Raw genomic sequence first — 16,154 nt, 5'->3', positions numbered from 1 at the left:
TATGTCACCATTATAGTGGTCTGAAGACTGGAGTAATGATGCAGAAAAAAATTCAGCTTTGATCACAGGAATAAACTGAATTTTAAAATACATTCAAATAGAAAGCAGTTCTTTTAAATTGTAAAAATATTTCACATTACTGTTTTTGCTGTATTTTGGATCAAATAAATGCTGGCTTGGTGAGCAGAAGAGACTTTAAAAAATAATAAAAATCTTACTGTTCAAAAAATTTTGACTGGTGGTGTATATTATTTTTATTTTTTTTTGTAAAATTGTACATGTAATTATTTTTGTAAAATATTAAATATAAAAATACCCAATGAAACAACGGATGCCTTTTTCATTCATCTTTAAGTATGTGGAGGACCTGGACATGTTTCATATCAAGTTGTGATGAAAAAGGCCTGAAGGTCAATGTCATGTTACTTATATAATCTACCAATGCAATCTTTATTCAGCCTAAGTATGTGTAGCCTACTGCATATGGGGAACTGTTGATTCTATCATTCAAAAGTTTACACTTTATGATAAGTGGAATAAACCTTTAGAAAATTAAATGACATTTATACAATACCAACTTTTACAATAATTTTGCATACTTTTACAATACCAAAATCTAATTGTCCCCTTTAAATTTGATACATTTCAATTTTGCCTTGGGTAGGTCAAAATCTATCTTAATGAATGTGAATTTATCTCATTACATAAATGAACAAGGTAAGGTTTAAAAGTTTTAATTGACAATTAGCCTACTTTAATCAACATAAGCTTTTTAGGACCTGTTATGATGACAAAATCAGCTCCGTATATTAGACATATTAAATATATGTTAGATTTAAGTTGTGCCATTTTAGCCTAGACACCCTTTACAAAAATAAGAAAACGTGTATTAGTAAAAACGAAGGACAATATTATTTTATTTAGATCCCATAAACTTCCATAAATTGCTTCAACATACTTCCGGGTTTCCAGGTATGGGGAAGGGGAAATCACATGAGGTGACATATTTGATATGGGCGTGGCTTTCGTTTACGTTACACTCGACGTGGGCGGGGTTGTGTCGTGGATGGGCGTGACTTCTGACATCACACTTGGACGTGGGCAGGGTTGTGTCGGGGATGTGCGTGACTTCTGACGTCACACTTGGATGTGGGCGGGGTTGGATGTCCACTGCAGGCTGCAGCGAGCCCTACTTGGTTTTATTGGCTAAAATGATGCCACCATCATGGAGATAAGTGTTTGATTTAGTTGTGCTCTTGACCCTTGACTAGCTGTGCTGGAATTTTCTCTGTAGCTCTGTATGTGGTGTTGTAGAGAAGAGAGATCAGTGACATACAATAAACCTATAATCACAATGAGCTCGTGTGATAATGTCCAAAATAATGTTTGTTTTTTTTCGTAAGTTTAGATTTTGAATAATCACCGGCAAAAAAAAGTATTGCTCTAATATTTACAGGAAATAAATTTACAGTCTGTGTAACACATACAACAATTTGAACTCCAGTGTTTTTTAGACACACACAGATATCAAGAACCAGCATTTGAATCTCTACAATGGTGAGAATCAACAAAATGCTTCATGTTACAATACATGAAAAACTCCCATAATGCACTGCAGTATGAATAATTATTTGTCACCACTGTTGGGGATCATATGATAAATGTTCATGGCTAAATACCTAATCCTAAACAGGGTTTTTTTTTTCTTAATATTGAAGTATTATGGTGGCATTTGCATGATGAGATATCACCTTTTTTTTTAAAGAAGAATAAATTAATTCAAAGCAAGATCATACAGTCATCAAAAGCATAAGTTACCTGCAAGTTCAAGATTTGTTTCAGCATTGCAGAATTGCTTGCTGTGAAACAGTAACGTATTTGCTTAGAAGCAAATTTATCAAAACTGTTAAAAGGCTCAAGAGCCAAACTGAAGCAAATACTGACCACAATTATGGTGGCAAAGTTTTTTTTTTTTTTTTCTTTTCTTCCAATTGATTTCATCCAAGGCTGTGCTTAATGTCAGTTGTAGTTCTTGTGTTTCTCTTTTCTTCAGTTATGTTGATTGTTAACAGCAGGTGTTCATCACTAATGCACAATCATCACTTAATTAGTCACTTAATTATCTCATTAACTTTAACACTTTAAGGACTTGGGATTTAACTTGAGACTTGTTGTTATTTGGAAGGAACGACTTGATTCCTCCTCTGGTGAAATCAGCTGCTGAGTTCATGGGTGGAATAAAGATATGGCAGGACTTTTACTTTCTGACCCCTGGACTATCCACCTCTGGCTGCCCACTGCTCACAGTGTGTTCACAGTAAGTGTGTGCACTTCAATGGGTTAAATGCATAGACTGTATAAAAACATGGACGCAGTGTCTGTGAAGAGCGTTTTTGAAGCTCAAAGTGGGCGGAGCGGGCTGTCACCATCTTGGCAGCGAGTCACCGAGCATCACTCCCAGATAATTGAAAATGGGCAAAGAGGCGGTTGCTGAAACCACGCCCACCTAGCTCAACGGCAGAGTATGCAGCGGCAATCCACCTGTCACTCAAGTGGCCACACCCTTAATTATGCAGAACTTTAAGGCTTAATACAATTTAAACGGATGAGTTTTTAAAAAAATAAATAAAAATACCCCCCCCCCCCCCCTCGCAGTTGTCATGAAGGGCAAAGTTAATTTTTTTTGGACGAGGCTTTTTTTTTATTTTATTTTTTTTCTGCTGCAAAGTTGGGCATTTTAACATACGGAGTCTATGGGACTGACTCCCTTTTGCAGCCAGCCTCAAGCGGCCAGTTGACGAATTACAGTTCAAGTCACTTCTGTGATGGTTTTATGAGAGAGACTCGTGACAGGTTGTCGCTTGGTTAAATGCAGAGCACAAATTCCGAGTATGGGACACCATACTTGGCCACAGGTCAGTCCTTGCCTTCCCTTATTATTTTATTTGGGGTTCGATGTTTCCCAATGGAACACAAATATTTTGTTATTATGAAAGTATTAAATAAGATACTTTCTTATCCCCCCCCCCCAAAAAAAATTACAATTTATTAAAACCATGTAAACATCTGTCCAGTGAAATATCTTGCAAATCATGACAACCATGTTGTAGAATTCTATATTACAAATTAATTGTAATTTAATACAGTCTATCATAGTGGCATTCAGCTTACCACCATCCCTCTTGAAAGTACAGCTGATTCCTCTTTAAAGGAGCCGTCTGGCAGTTGTTTGTTGAGAACCAGCCACTTGAGGGCGCTGCAGATCACATGTTCCTCTATAGGAACAAGGTTATTGGCCATGGCGAAGACTTTAGCCACATATGCTGTCAACCTTTAACAGACAGAAACAAAAGCAAACTAATAACAAGTAATACTTTACTACTTTTAATCATAATAATATTGGAAAATAATATTTTACCATGTACTGCTTGGCGTTTCTAAGTAAATAGCGTAAGATCCATCTGTTTTGCGGTAGCTCAGCTGCCCTTGATAACCTAATAAAGAAAGAATATTTACTTTACTATCCATGTATTTATTTCAGATTTTGAGTTTATTTAATTTTAATGTTAGAGATCATCTGGGTTTCTGTTTTCGAGGGTTCTGTCACATGTTTTAGTTCTGCATTTTCAGTTCGTTGCTATGGTTTTTTATTGTTTGATTAATGTGCACACCTGCTGTTTTGTGCTGGCCAGTCATCAAAATCTCTGTTTTGTTCATTTCACTTGTCCGTTCATGTCGCATTTTACTTTTAGTTGTTCTGTTTTCTGTATATCTGGAGTTCTTTTAAAAACAGTTCCTTCTTTATTGCAAACAAGCCATGACCACAAGAGAGCATCTTTGAGAGTGCTTTATAATTTTATTTCAAATCATAGTCAGATACTGTATATCTGTTGTGTCCTGCTGACCTGTTCTGATATGGTTGATGGCTTCATCACGGCGCTCGAAGCCAACAGTGTCCCACTGATTGGTGCTGTCCAGATAATGAGCGGCAATGAGAGGTAGAGTCATGCGGTACATGTTCTGCTCTCCACATCCAGTGGGCTGGAAAATAAGGCGACCCATGAAGCTTCCACTGATGGCCTGCTCGACTGTCTGAGCGATCTCTTCAGCTGGAGGAATGTAAGAAGGAACATTTTTTTTTAATTGACAGCTCAAACAGCAGAGGTGGAGAGTCCAGGGGTCAGAAAGTAAAAGTCCTGCCATATGTTTATTCCACCCATGAACTCAGCAGCTGATTTCACCAGAGGAGGAACCAAGTCATTCCTTCCAAGTCACAAACAAGTCTCAAGTCAAATCCCAAGTCCTCAAAGAGTTAAAGTTAATGAGATAATTAAGTGACTAATTAAATGATGATTGTGCATTAGTGATGAACACCTGTTGTTGTTGTAAATTACAGAGGATCAGATGTTAATGTTTTATTGGTTAAAATGATGCCACCATCATGGAGATCAGTGTTTGATTTAGTTGTGCTCTTGACCCTTGACTTGTTGTACTAGATCTTTCTCTGTAGTTCTATATGTGGGCTTGTAGAGAAAAGAGATCAGTGATATGCATTAAACAGATAGTCACAATGAGCTGATGTGATCATATTCAAAATAGTGTTTCTTAATTTCATAATTTTAAAAATCAAACAATCAAAACAACAAAACTAAAAAAAGCAAAAAAAAAAAATTTAAAGAGAATAAAATAGAAAAAACCATAAATCTGTGTAACACATACAGAAATTTGAACTCCAGTGCTTTTTAGACACACACAGATATCAAGAACCAGCATATGAATCTCTACAATGGTGAAAATCAACAAAATGCTTCATGTTGCAATACATGAAAAAAACTCCCATAATGCACTGCAGTATGAATAATTATTTGTCACCACTGTTGAGGATCATATGATAAATGTTCACAGCTAAATGCCTAATCCTAAGCAAGCTTTTTTTTTCTCTTAATATTGAAGTATTATGGTGGCAATGTATAATGAGATATCACTCTTTTTTTTAAAGAACAATAAAGAAATTCAAATCAAGATCATACAGTCATCAAAAGCATAAGTTACCTGCTAGCTCAAGATTTGCTTCAGCATTGCACAAACGTTTGCTATGAAACAGTAATGCATTTGCTTAGAAGCAAACTTATCAAAACTCTTAAAAGGCTCAAGAGTCCAACTGAAGCAAATACTGACCACAATTATGGTGGCAAAGTTTTTTTTTTCTTTTTCTTTCAATTGATTTCATCCAAGGCTGTGCTTAAAGTCAGTTGTAGTTCTTATGTTTCTCTTTTCTTCAGTGATGCTGATTGTTAACAGCAGGTGTTCATCACTAATGCACAATCTTCATTTAATTAGTCACTTAATTATTTCATTAACTTTAACTCTATGAGGACTTGGGATTTAACTTGAGACTCATTTGTGACTTGGAAGGAATGACTTGATTCCTCCTCTGGTGAAATCAGCTGCTGAGTTCATTGGTGGAATAAACATATGGCAGGACTTTTGCTTTCTGACCCCTGGACTCTCCACCTCTGTCAAACAGTAAGTAATCTTTTCCAATTTAGCATCCCCTGTAAATGTCTAGATATTCCAGTGTGATCTATAATAAAATGTAATTATGTGACCCATTTTCTAGCTAAACTAATGTCAAAACTAAATGAAATCTCAAAGTGAAACGAAAAACGTGAAAACATGATCTGACTTCATTCAGTTTCAAGTGTCATATGCAAAAAAACAAACAAACAAACAATGTCAACCATGACTGAAGACTGCTAATACACATTAGAGTTTCCACACATTGAAAGCATTTGAGTTCACTAGTGGTTGTACTGTTGCACTCCCTTGCCTCACAGTGCTTTGGTCCAAATGCCTGGTTTCCTCTTTTACATCACCTAGACAAACACACAAGCCCGGTGAAAGAGAACAAAGCCAGAAGTTGTGGAACTCCATTAAGTACAGCTGTCAAAGCTATTTTATTTACTTAATCTCACGAAAGGCCTGTCATGTAGACTACACTTCTTGTATTTGGTTTGGACACCACAAGGTGTCACTGTGGCCTCAAAGCTTACAACTCGCCTACTCTGGCTCGATTACTATCCCTGAGGTAAAAACGAGATATATCCAGCTGCAGACTTGCAGCACCACCAGCGCTGCCAGGACCCCGCCGCCAGGACCGGAAGTGAGGGGCGGAGTAAGCACAGAACCGGAAGTGAGGGTCGGAGTTGATTTTTTTGGAGGTTTTTTGCAAGAATGCCATGACAAAATGGGCCTCAGAGTAAATTCTGCGTTTGACATATTTTTAAGTTTATTTACATTTTTCTTTCTTTTAAAACGATTAAAAGAATCGTTGGCTTCTTTTTTTTCAATTTCTTTTTTTTATATTTTTGAAATAAAAAATGCATGCTGCACATATGTTCTTGAAAAAATAAAGGATGTTTTATATAAAATACCCATAAGTTTCAAGCATTACTTTTTTCAACAGCATGATCAGGAAGTAACTCTCATAATACAATGAAACGGATAACTATACAATTATATTACACAACATTAATGTTTTAAAATGCTTATTGTACTGTAACTGTACCTTAATGCATCTTTATAACAAAGTATGACGTTTCGTGTGTAATAAAAGCTCCAAAACCTTAAGTGGCACTACTCGGCGGTAAACTCCGACCCTCACTTCCGGTTCTGTGCTTGTGTCTTTATCATAGGTCTTTATATGGTGTCTTTGACAATTATAACTCCGCCCCTCACTTCCGGTCCTGGTTGCGGGATCCTGGTGGTGCTGGTGGTGCTGCGAGTCTGCAGCTGGATACTATTGGGTAAAACATGCCCTCCATATTACTCTACGGACAAAGAAATGTAGAAATAAATAAATTTGAAAATAAATAAACAAATAAATAAATAAATATAGAAATAAATAAATAAATACATATTTGGAAATAAATAAATGTATAAATAAAAGAAAAAAAGAAAGAAATGTGGAAAAAAATAAGGAAATAAAAGTAGAAATATTTATTTATTCATTTATTATTTTTTTTACTTGTTTTGTATATTTTTATATATTTTTTTCCTTTTTTACATTTCTTTGAATATTTATGTATATATTTATTTATTTCTAATTTTGTCAGGTTTGGCATTCTATAGGTGAGTATCCTAGCAGACATAGTCGACTGAATGTACAGTATCAGTGAACTAGATCAGTGCATTGTCTTGAAGTGACAGCAGGCTATATAATTATTATTATTATTTTTTTTTCAACCTGCTGTCTGTGTTTTTAATATTAGTCAAGCAAACAAAAGACAAGGAAATCACTCGCTGCTCTTGACTGAATAGCTTTTGTAACTTTAATAAGGATTAATCTTCAATTTATACAGTCAAATATGCAATGCTATTTTACATTTGATTACTTTAGACAATTTCTGTACCTAAAACCTAATGTAGACCTACCTAAAAAAAAAAAAAACCTGAAAAGCACTTTTTTATATGTTTATCTTTGCTCTGTTGTATTTATTTGTGCTGACTGGGCAGTTACGTCCAGTGGATGTTTTTTGAAGTCTTAGCAGACGCTGAAAAGACATCCACTGAGGAGCCAGAATGAAAGTTTTTTTTTTACGTGTTCTGTGTGTCCGATATAAACGTTCATAGAATCTCCGTAAAAGATTAAAAACTAGTTCAGGGGGGGACTTCTGGGTTGATGATGGAGTAAGACGTGGGCTTTGTAGCTCCGCTAATTTTCATTAAAATTTCATTAAAACAAGACAACATAAAGCTTGTTAGTGCTCTAGAATCCTTTATAGAGTTGCATACGTTCAACATCAATTGCAATTTACGTGTTTATAAATGCTGTCAAAGAAACCAGGAAAGAAGGATGTTGTTGAGGGAGAAAGTTCGGCCGAGACCACGGGCTTGCTGGAAGAGGCCAGCTCAACAGCAAGTAATGACCCGGTACTGCTTGCAATTGAATCTCTCCGAGTGGAGCTGGGCAAGGTTAAAACTGATATTAAAGAAAGTTTGAAAGGAGAGATGGCGACGCTGGAAAAGAAAATTGACGCAAAGTTTGATGCAATTCAGCTAACCATAAACGACCATCATACAACTCTCGAGCATCTTGAACAGAATGCTACGGCTTCAACAGAAGCGGTTACGAAATTACAAGCTCAAGTTAAAAGTCTGTCCGAGCAGGTGTCAGAATTAACCAAGTACACCCGGCTGCAGCCTGCAGATTGAGGCGGGGCTGCATCTGGGGTGGGGCTGCACGTGCAGCCCCGCCCCATACCTAATTCGATCGTCTTTCATAGACATACATAGCGCGTCTCGCTTTGTGCCGCTGTTTTGACGTGGGGGTGGAGTCAAGGGACAGGGGCGTGTACAAGATGCCTCCCTGGAAGTGACGTCATCGGCCCAAGAAGCAGCTCACTGATCCAGGTACTGTCATGATAAGCAGAGCTTGCGAGTGGATCGTTTCTTTTTATTCAGTAGCATTAAAACATGCATGTTTTCGTTTTATTAACCTTATTAACAAATGTATATGTGTATTAGCAGTGTTTGCTCAAGTTAAAGAAGTTGTTACCATGAACATCTGCTGTTTATTTCTCTCGATGTGCACACTTTTATAGCATTCAAATGTGTATTGTTTCATTTGGTTAACTGCATGTGTATTAACAGTGTTTGTTTAAAATCTCTTAACCTGTGGGAGGACACCAGCGCACAGAAGCGTTCTTTTTTTCTTTGAAAATTAAAACTTTAATTTTCGTTTGCAAAACTTTATTTTCTTTTGCAAAACTTATTTTTTTTGCATATATATACGGCATTATTTTGACTCCATAAGAGTATGTTGTTTAAAAAGCTAAAAATGCTGTGCAGTTTTATACAAGTACACCCGGCTGCAGCCTGCAGATCGATGTGGTGCTGCACCTGGGAAACGCTTAACGTGTGATTAAACGCATTGCATTCTTATTCTGGACTCAACTGCTTGTCTGTGAATATAATACTTTATTAATAATGTGTTTACTGAGTTTAGTCTTTTAAAAACACCGTTTTAATACATTATGCCACGTTAAACTTACAAACCCGATTCCAAAAAAGTTGGGACACTGTACAAATTGTGAGTAAAAAAGGAATGGAATAATTCGATAGACATACATGATAGGAAATGTGTGCGTAGTTGGTGTAGGACAGAGTATATGGAGTCAAAATAATGCTGTATATATACGCAAAAAAATAAACACTGTACAAATTGTGAGTAAAAAAGGAATGGAATAATTCGATCGTCTTTCATAGACATACATGATAGGAAATGTGTGCGTAGTTGGTGTAGGACAGAGTATATGGAGTCAAAATAATGCCGTATATATACGCAAAAAAATAAAGTTTTGCAAACGAAAATTAAAGTATTGAGGAAAATAATTTTGCTTTTTGAAAACAAAAATAAACAATTGCATAATTTACAAATCTCATAAACTTATATTTTATTCACAATAGAATATAGATAACATATCAAATGTTGAAAGTGAGACATTTTGAAATGTCATGCCAAATATTGGCTCATTTTGGATTTCATGAGAGCTACACATTCTAAAAAAGTTGGCACAGGTAACAATAAGAGGCCGGAAAAGATAAATGTACATATAAGGAACAGCTGGAGGACCAATTTGCAACTTATTAGGTCAATTGGCAACATGATTGGGTATAAAAAGTGCCTCTAAGAGTGGCAGTGTCTCTCAGAAGTCAAGATGGGCAGAGGATCACCAATTCCCCCAATGCTGCCAATACGGCGAAAAATAGTGGAGCAATATCAGAAAGGAGTTTCTCAGATAAAAATTGCAAAGAGCTTGAAGTTATCATCATCTACAGTGCATAATATCATCCAAAGATTCAGAGAATCTGGAACAATCTCTGTGCGTAAGGGTCAAGGCCGGAAAACCATACTGGATGCCTGTGATCTTCGGGCCCTTAGATGGCACTGCATCATATACAGGAATGCTACTGTAATGGAAATCACAGCATGGGCTCAGGAATACTTCCAGAAAACATTGTCCGTGAACACAATCTACCGTGCCATTCGCCGTTGCAGGCTAAAACTCTATAGGCCAAAAAAGAAGCCATATCTAAACATGATCCAGAAGCGCAGGTGTTTTCTCTGGGCCAAGGCTCATTTAAAATAGACAAAGTGGCAAAGTGGAAAACTGTTCTGTGCTCAGACCAATTAAAATTCGAAGTTCTTTTTGGAAAACTGGGACGCCATGTCATCCGGACTAAAGAGGACAAGGACAACCCAAGTTGTTATCAGCGCTCAGTTTCAGAAGCCTGCATCTCTGATGGTATGGGTGTTGCATGAGTGCGTGTGGCATGGACAGCTTACACATCTGGAAAGGCACCATCAATGCTGAAAGGTATATCCAAGTTCTAGAACAACATAATCTCCCATCCAGAAGTCGTCTCTTTCAGGGAAGACCTTGCATTTTCCAACATGACAATGCCAGACCACATGCTGCATCAATTACAACATCATGGCTGCGTAGAAGAAGGATCCGGGTACTGAAATGGCAGCCTCCAGATCTTTCACCCACAGAAAACATTTGGTGCATCATAAAGAGGAAGATGCGACAAAGAAGACCTAAGACAGTTGAGCAACTAGAAGCCTGTATTAGACAAGAATGGGACAACATTTCTATTCCTAAACTTGAGCAACTTGTCTCCTCAGTCCCCAGACGTTTGCAGACTGTTATAAAAAGAAGAGGGGATGCCACACAGTGGTAAACATGGCCTTGTCCCAACTTTTTTTGAGATGTGTTGATGCCATGAAATTTAAAATCAACTTATTTTTCCCTTAAAATGATACACTTTCTCAGTTTAACACATTTAATATGTCATCTATGTTGTATTCTGAATAAAATATTGAAATTTCGAAACTTCCACATCATTGCTTTCTGCCTTTATTCACAATTTGTACAGTGTCCCAACTTTTTTGGAATCAGGTTTGTAGAATGTCCCGAATCATTCCAGCTGATTGAAAAGAATAATGGTCGTAAAATGGGTAAGGAGAAGATACCAATTTAATCTATTAATTTAATATAAATAGATGATACCTTATAAAGTTTATCTGAATATTTGACTGCAATGGCTGTGACACAACTGCACTAAAATAAGAGCATGATGATCATGAAATTGCGTTCGTTACTATAGCAACAGATTACAGGTATGTCCTTTCAGAATCATCACGACCGGTAGAAATAAAAGTTTCTTGATTTCTTCACTTTAAAATAATGAGAAGCAGCATATTTTCCTGAAATAAGGGGGAGGAAAATTGCAATATACACTGTAAAACCCGACAAGTAACTTAACTCAAACAGTTTGAGTAAACAGATATCCTTAAAAACCTGACAAGTTAGGTTTACTCAAACCGTTTGAGGAAACTGATTGCCTTAAACCATTTAAGTTTTAAAACTTAACAGTTATGAGTACTCTGAACTTAATTCAGTTGAGTTCACTGAAAGAAGATATACATTGCAATTAAGTAATTAAGTGATTAATTGAGTGATAATTGAGCATTAGTGATGAACACCTGCTGTTGTCAAACAGAATTACTGAAGAAAAGAGAGAAAGGAACTACAACTGACTTCAGACACAGCCTCACTAAAACCTGACAAGTTATGTTAACTCAACCCTGTTTGAGGAAACCGATTGCCTTAAACCATTTAAGTTTTAAAAACTAATAGTTGTGAGTACTCTGAACTTAATTCAGTTGAGTTCACTGAAAGAAGATATACATTGCAATTAAATAATTAAGTGATTAATTGAGTGATAATTGTGAATTAGTGATGAACAGCTGCTGTTAACAAACAGAATTACTGAAGAAAAGAGAAACACAAGAACTACAACTGACTTCAGACACAGCCTTAGATAAAATAAACTCAAATAAAATACATTAAAATCTCTCAAGATCTGATTAAACAACCCCACAAATCAGCATCACCAGCTCCACTTATTAATAACCAGACTGACTTTATTTCTGTCAGATGTCTACAGAAGATCTTATTGAGAATTAACTAAGGTTTAGATGTTGATTTATTGTTTCATTTGAAGTAACCATGTTAGAGATCAGTGTTTGCTTTAGTTGGGCTCTTGACCCTTGATTGCTGTCTTAGTTTTTTCTTTGGCTGTTGTAACCATTGTGTAACTCAAAAGCCCAGAGAAAAAATCATCAGATGTTATACACACACTCACACTCTTAGAAGCTGCTTTTATCCAAAGCAACTTACAGTGCATTCAGGTTAGCATTTTTTTTTATCTAACCTGTACCTAGATGTTGGTTGTTATACTGTATATTGGTGATGACAACCACTGATTATTGAACTGTTTGGAGTCTAATCTCTGATGAAATAGGTGTTGTGTAATTAGTTGGATTGATTACAGTAAAAGTGATTTTAAGAGCCAGTGATTCTGTGATAATCAGATAATATAAAGAACTTTCCAAACAGTTTGGTTTACTGTGGTGTCACTTAGTCACACACAGACATCAATAATCAGCATATGAACCTCAACAATGGTGACCATAAAAAAAAACAATGCAGCAGAGCATGCTGGGAGCCATGGATGAGTTTTGTACTACAATAGTACCCAGCATGCATTGCAGTATGTTCTTTTTTTTCTTTTTTCGTAACCATTGTTGAGGTTCATATTCTGATTATTGATGTCTGCGTGTGACTAATTGCCACCATAAAAAAACCAAACTGTTTGGAAAGTCCTTTATGTTAACTGATTATGAAAGAGACACTGATTTGTTTGAATGGTTTTCATAGTAATAAACTGAACTAACTATAGGTTTTTCTCAAAAAATTAACATATTGTGAAAAAGTATTGTGAAAAACATTATTTTCCATAATGTAATGATAAAAATTAAACTTTCATATATTTTAGATTCATTGCACACCAACTGAAATATTTCAGGTCTTTTGTTGTTTTAATACTGATGATTTTGGCATACAGCTCATGAAAACCCAAAATTCCTATCTCAAAAAATTAGCATATTTCATCCAACCAATAAAAGAAAAGTGTTTTTAATACAAAAAAGGTCAACCTTCAAATAATTATGTTCAGTTATGCACTCAATACTTGGTCGGGAATCCTTTTGCAGAAATGACTGCTTCAATTGCGGCGTGGCATGGAGGCAATCAGCCTGTGGCACTGCTGAGGTGTTATGGAGGCCCAGGATGCTTCGATAGCGGCCTTAAGCTCATCCAGAGTGTTGGGTCTTGCGTCTCTCAACTTTCTCTTCACAATATCCCACAGATTCTCTATGGGGTTCAGGTCAGGAGAGTTGGCAGGCCAATTGAGCACAGTAATACCATGGTCAGTAAACCATTTACCAGTGGTTTTGGCACTGTGAGGCAGGTGCCAGGTCGTGCTGAAAAACGAAATCTTCATCTCCATAAAGCTTTTCAGCAGATGGAAGCATGAAGTGCTCCAAAATCTCCTGATAGCTAGCTGCATTGACCCTGCCCTTCATAAAACACAGTGGACCAACACCAGCAGCTGACATGGCACCCCAGACCATCACTGACTGTGGGTACTTGACACTGGACTTCAGGCATTTTGGGATTTCCTTCTCCCCAGTCTTCCTCCAGACTCTGGCACCTTGACTAACAAATGACTTGCAAAATTTGCTTTCATCCGAAAAAAGTACTTTGGACCACTGAGCAACAGTCCAGTGCTGCTTCTCTGTAGCCCAGGTCAGGCGCTTCTGCCGCTGTTTCTGGTTCAAAAGCACACACCTGTGCACGGTAGCTCTGGATGTTTCTACTCCAGACTCAGTCCACTGCTTCCGCAGGTCCCCCAAGGTATGGAATCGGTCCTTCTCCACAATCTTCCTCAGGGTCCGGTCACCTCTTCTCGTTGTGCAGCGTTTTTTTCCACACTTTTTCCTTCCCACAGACTTTCCACTGAGGTGCCTTGATACAGCACTCTGGGAACAGCCTATTCGTTTCAGAAATTTCTTTCTGTGTCTTACCCTCTCGCTTGAGGGTGTCAATGATGGCCTTCTGGACAACAGTCAGGTCGGCAGTCTTACCCATGATTGCAGTTTTGAGTAATGTACCAGGCTGGGAGTTTTTAAAAGCCTCTGGAATCTTTTGCAGGTGTTTAGAGTTAATTAGTTGATTCAGATGATTAGGTTAATACCTCGTTTAGAGAACCTTTTCATGATATGCTATTTTTTTGAGACAGGAATTTTGGGTTTTCATGAGCTGTATGCCAAAATCATCAGTATTAAACCAATAAAAGACCTGAAATATTTCAGTTGGTGCGCAATGAATCTAAAATATATGAAAGTTTAATTTTTATCATTACATTATGGAAAATAATGAACTTTTTCACAATATGCTAATTTTTTGAGAAGGACCTGTATTTAGTAAGATTTTGAACTCTGAACAGCTCCATAATTGATGATTATCATCACCAATATGCTGTATAACAACCAATACCTGATCATATTTTCTCTGGGTTTTTTGAGTTATAACAAACATGCTTCAAAAACACATGGTTACAACGTCTAAAAAAATAATCTAAGACAGAAGTCAAGGGTCAAGAGCCTAACTAAAGCAAACACTGATCTCTAACATGGTTACTTCAAATGAAACAATAAATCAACATCTAAACTTTAGTTAATTCTCAATAAGATCTTCTGTAGACGTCTGACAGAAATAAAGTCAGTCTGGTATTAATAAGTGGAGCTGGTGATGCTGTTTGTGTTAACAGCAGCTGTTCATCACTAAAGCTCAATCAGCACTTAATTAATCACTTGATTGCATAATTGCAAAGTTTTAAAACTTACATGGTTTAAGTAAAGGCAATCCGTTTACTCAAACGGTTTGAGTTACTGTGACTTGTCAGGTTTTACAGTGCAGCTAACAGAATTTTGTTACAAGAACATTCTCCAAATATTCAGTGTTGGTTCTGGGAACTTAAAATGTCCAGTTTTCTTGATGTTAGAGGAACCACCCATGAACTCAGCAGCTGATTTCAGCAGAGGAGGAACCAAGTCATTCCTTTAAAGTCACAAACGAGTCTCAAGTCCTCAAAGAGTTAAAGTCAATGAGTTAAAGAGTTAAAGTTTAATTTTTTTGTGAAAACACACGTTACTGTAAAAAAGTGTAAGTGTAAGTAAAAGTGACTGCAATTATTACAAACCATCCCCCAACACTAAGTACTCCAGTATAGTCATTGTACAAGTACTACAAAAATGGTTGTGTATAGTAGAATAAACAGATGAGATGATTGTGGACTGTTAAACAAAACATGTATACAACTTTAAAGATATAAAAACATTTTCCTTACCAGTAATTGAGATATACGTGTCAGCGGGTGTGTCTGGAAGACGATCAGCTGGTATGTCAGCTTTAAGAAGCATAGGTTTTTCCCCTGTTTGAGAAATGGAACATGAAGATGAAGTCATGAGTCATGAGTCATAAGCTGATCACATTTTGTACAGCAACAATGCATAACTGAGCAATAAGGCATAATTTGCTGAAAGTATAATGTGTTTAATGTTGTATAATGGCAGTGTAACACAGTGATGTTATTGTGTGCTTCACAGGAAATCTCACCATTCTTAACAGGATTGAGCTCCACATTTCCTCTGTGTAATGGAATCAGCACACCCTCAGACTGAAAGAGAAAGAGCGAGTGTGTGTTAATTATCCATGGTGCTCTAGTTTATCTATTTAAAATATGACAAACATCTGTTGATCATTACATTAACAAATAAACAAATCAAATGAAACAAATGCCAAAAGTGACAATCACTGATTCCCATCAGACGTACCACCACCTTCAGCGGCTTTATCATTCCATCTGAGTAATCAAATGCTGCTGCTTTCACCTCGATCATGTGATTTCCCAGTGTCATGGGAATAATCACATATGAAACCGCTATGCTGGAGTCTTTGACAACAGATACTATTGTTCTGTATTTGCCTTTCTTACTGGCAGAGCTGCAAATATCTTCTGTCTCCATGAACTCCACACGCACCTGGATAAAACAGGAGAATGAGACTTAAACTGCTATATCCATAGGATACTTTCTCCCAAGTAAAAAAAAAAACATTTGGTTTGAATATGAAATGTGCAATGATGGAGGATATTTGTGTTTTTGCACTGGGCAATATACT

General features: G+C 36.7%; 1 protein-coding gene across 1 annotated transcript in view; it reads right to left on the bottom strand.

The window, feature by feature from the left end:
- LOC109052108 (complement C3-like) overlaps nt 1–16,154 on the bottom strand; it is an 88,736-nt gene that overhangs the window by 21,963 nt on the left and 50,619 nt on the right. The window contains exons 21-26 of the mRNA XM_042764242.1: nt 15,809–16,015; nt 15,591–15,651; nt 15,322–15,405; nt 3,906–4,109; nt 3,419–3,494; nt 3,172–3,331 (exon numbers count right to left, since the gene is read on the bottom strand). Of these exons, the coding sequence (XP_042620176.1) occupies nt 3,172–3,331; nt 3,419–3,494; nt 3,906–4,109; nt 15,322–15,405; nt 15,591–15,651; nt 15,809–16,015 (792 nt within the window). The remainder of the gene's footprint in view (nt 1–3,171; nt 3,332–3,418; nt 3,495–3,905; nt 4,110–15,321; nt 15,406–15,590; nt 15,652–15,808; nt 16,016–16,154) is intronic.

Source organism: Cyprinus carpio, chromosome A1 (assembly GCF_018340385.1).
Source record: "Cyprinus carpio isolate SPL01 chromosome A1, ASM1834038v1, whole genome shotgun sequence".
In the NCBI taxonomy this organism is placed as follows: domain Eukaryota; kingdom Metazoa; phylum Chordata; class Actinopteri; order Cypriniformes; family Cyprinidae; genus Cyprinus; species Cyprinus carpio.
This window is presented reverse-complemented; position numbering and strand designations above follow the sequence as displayed.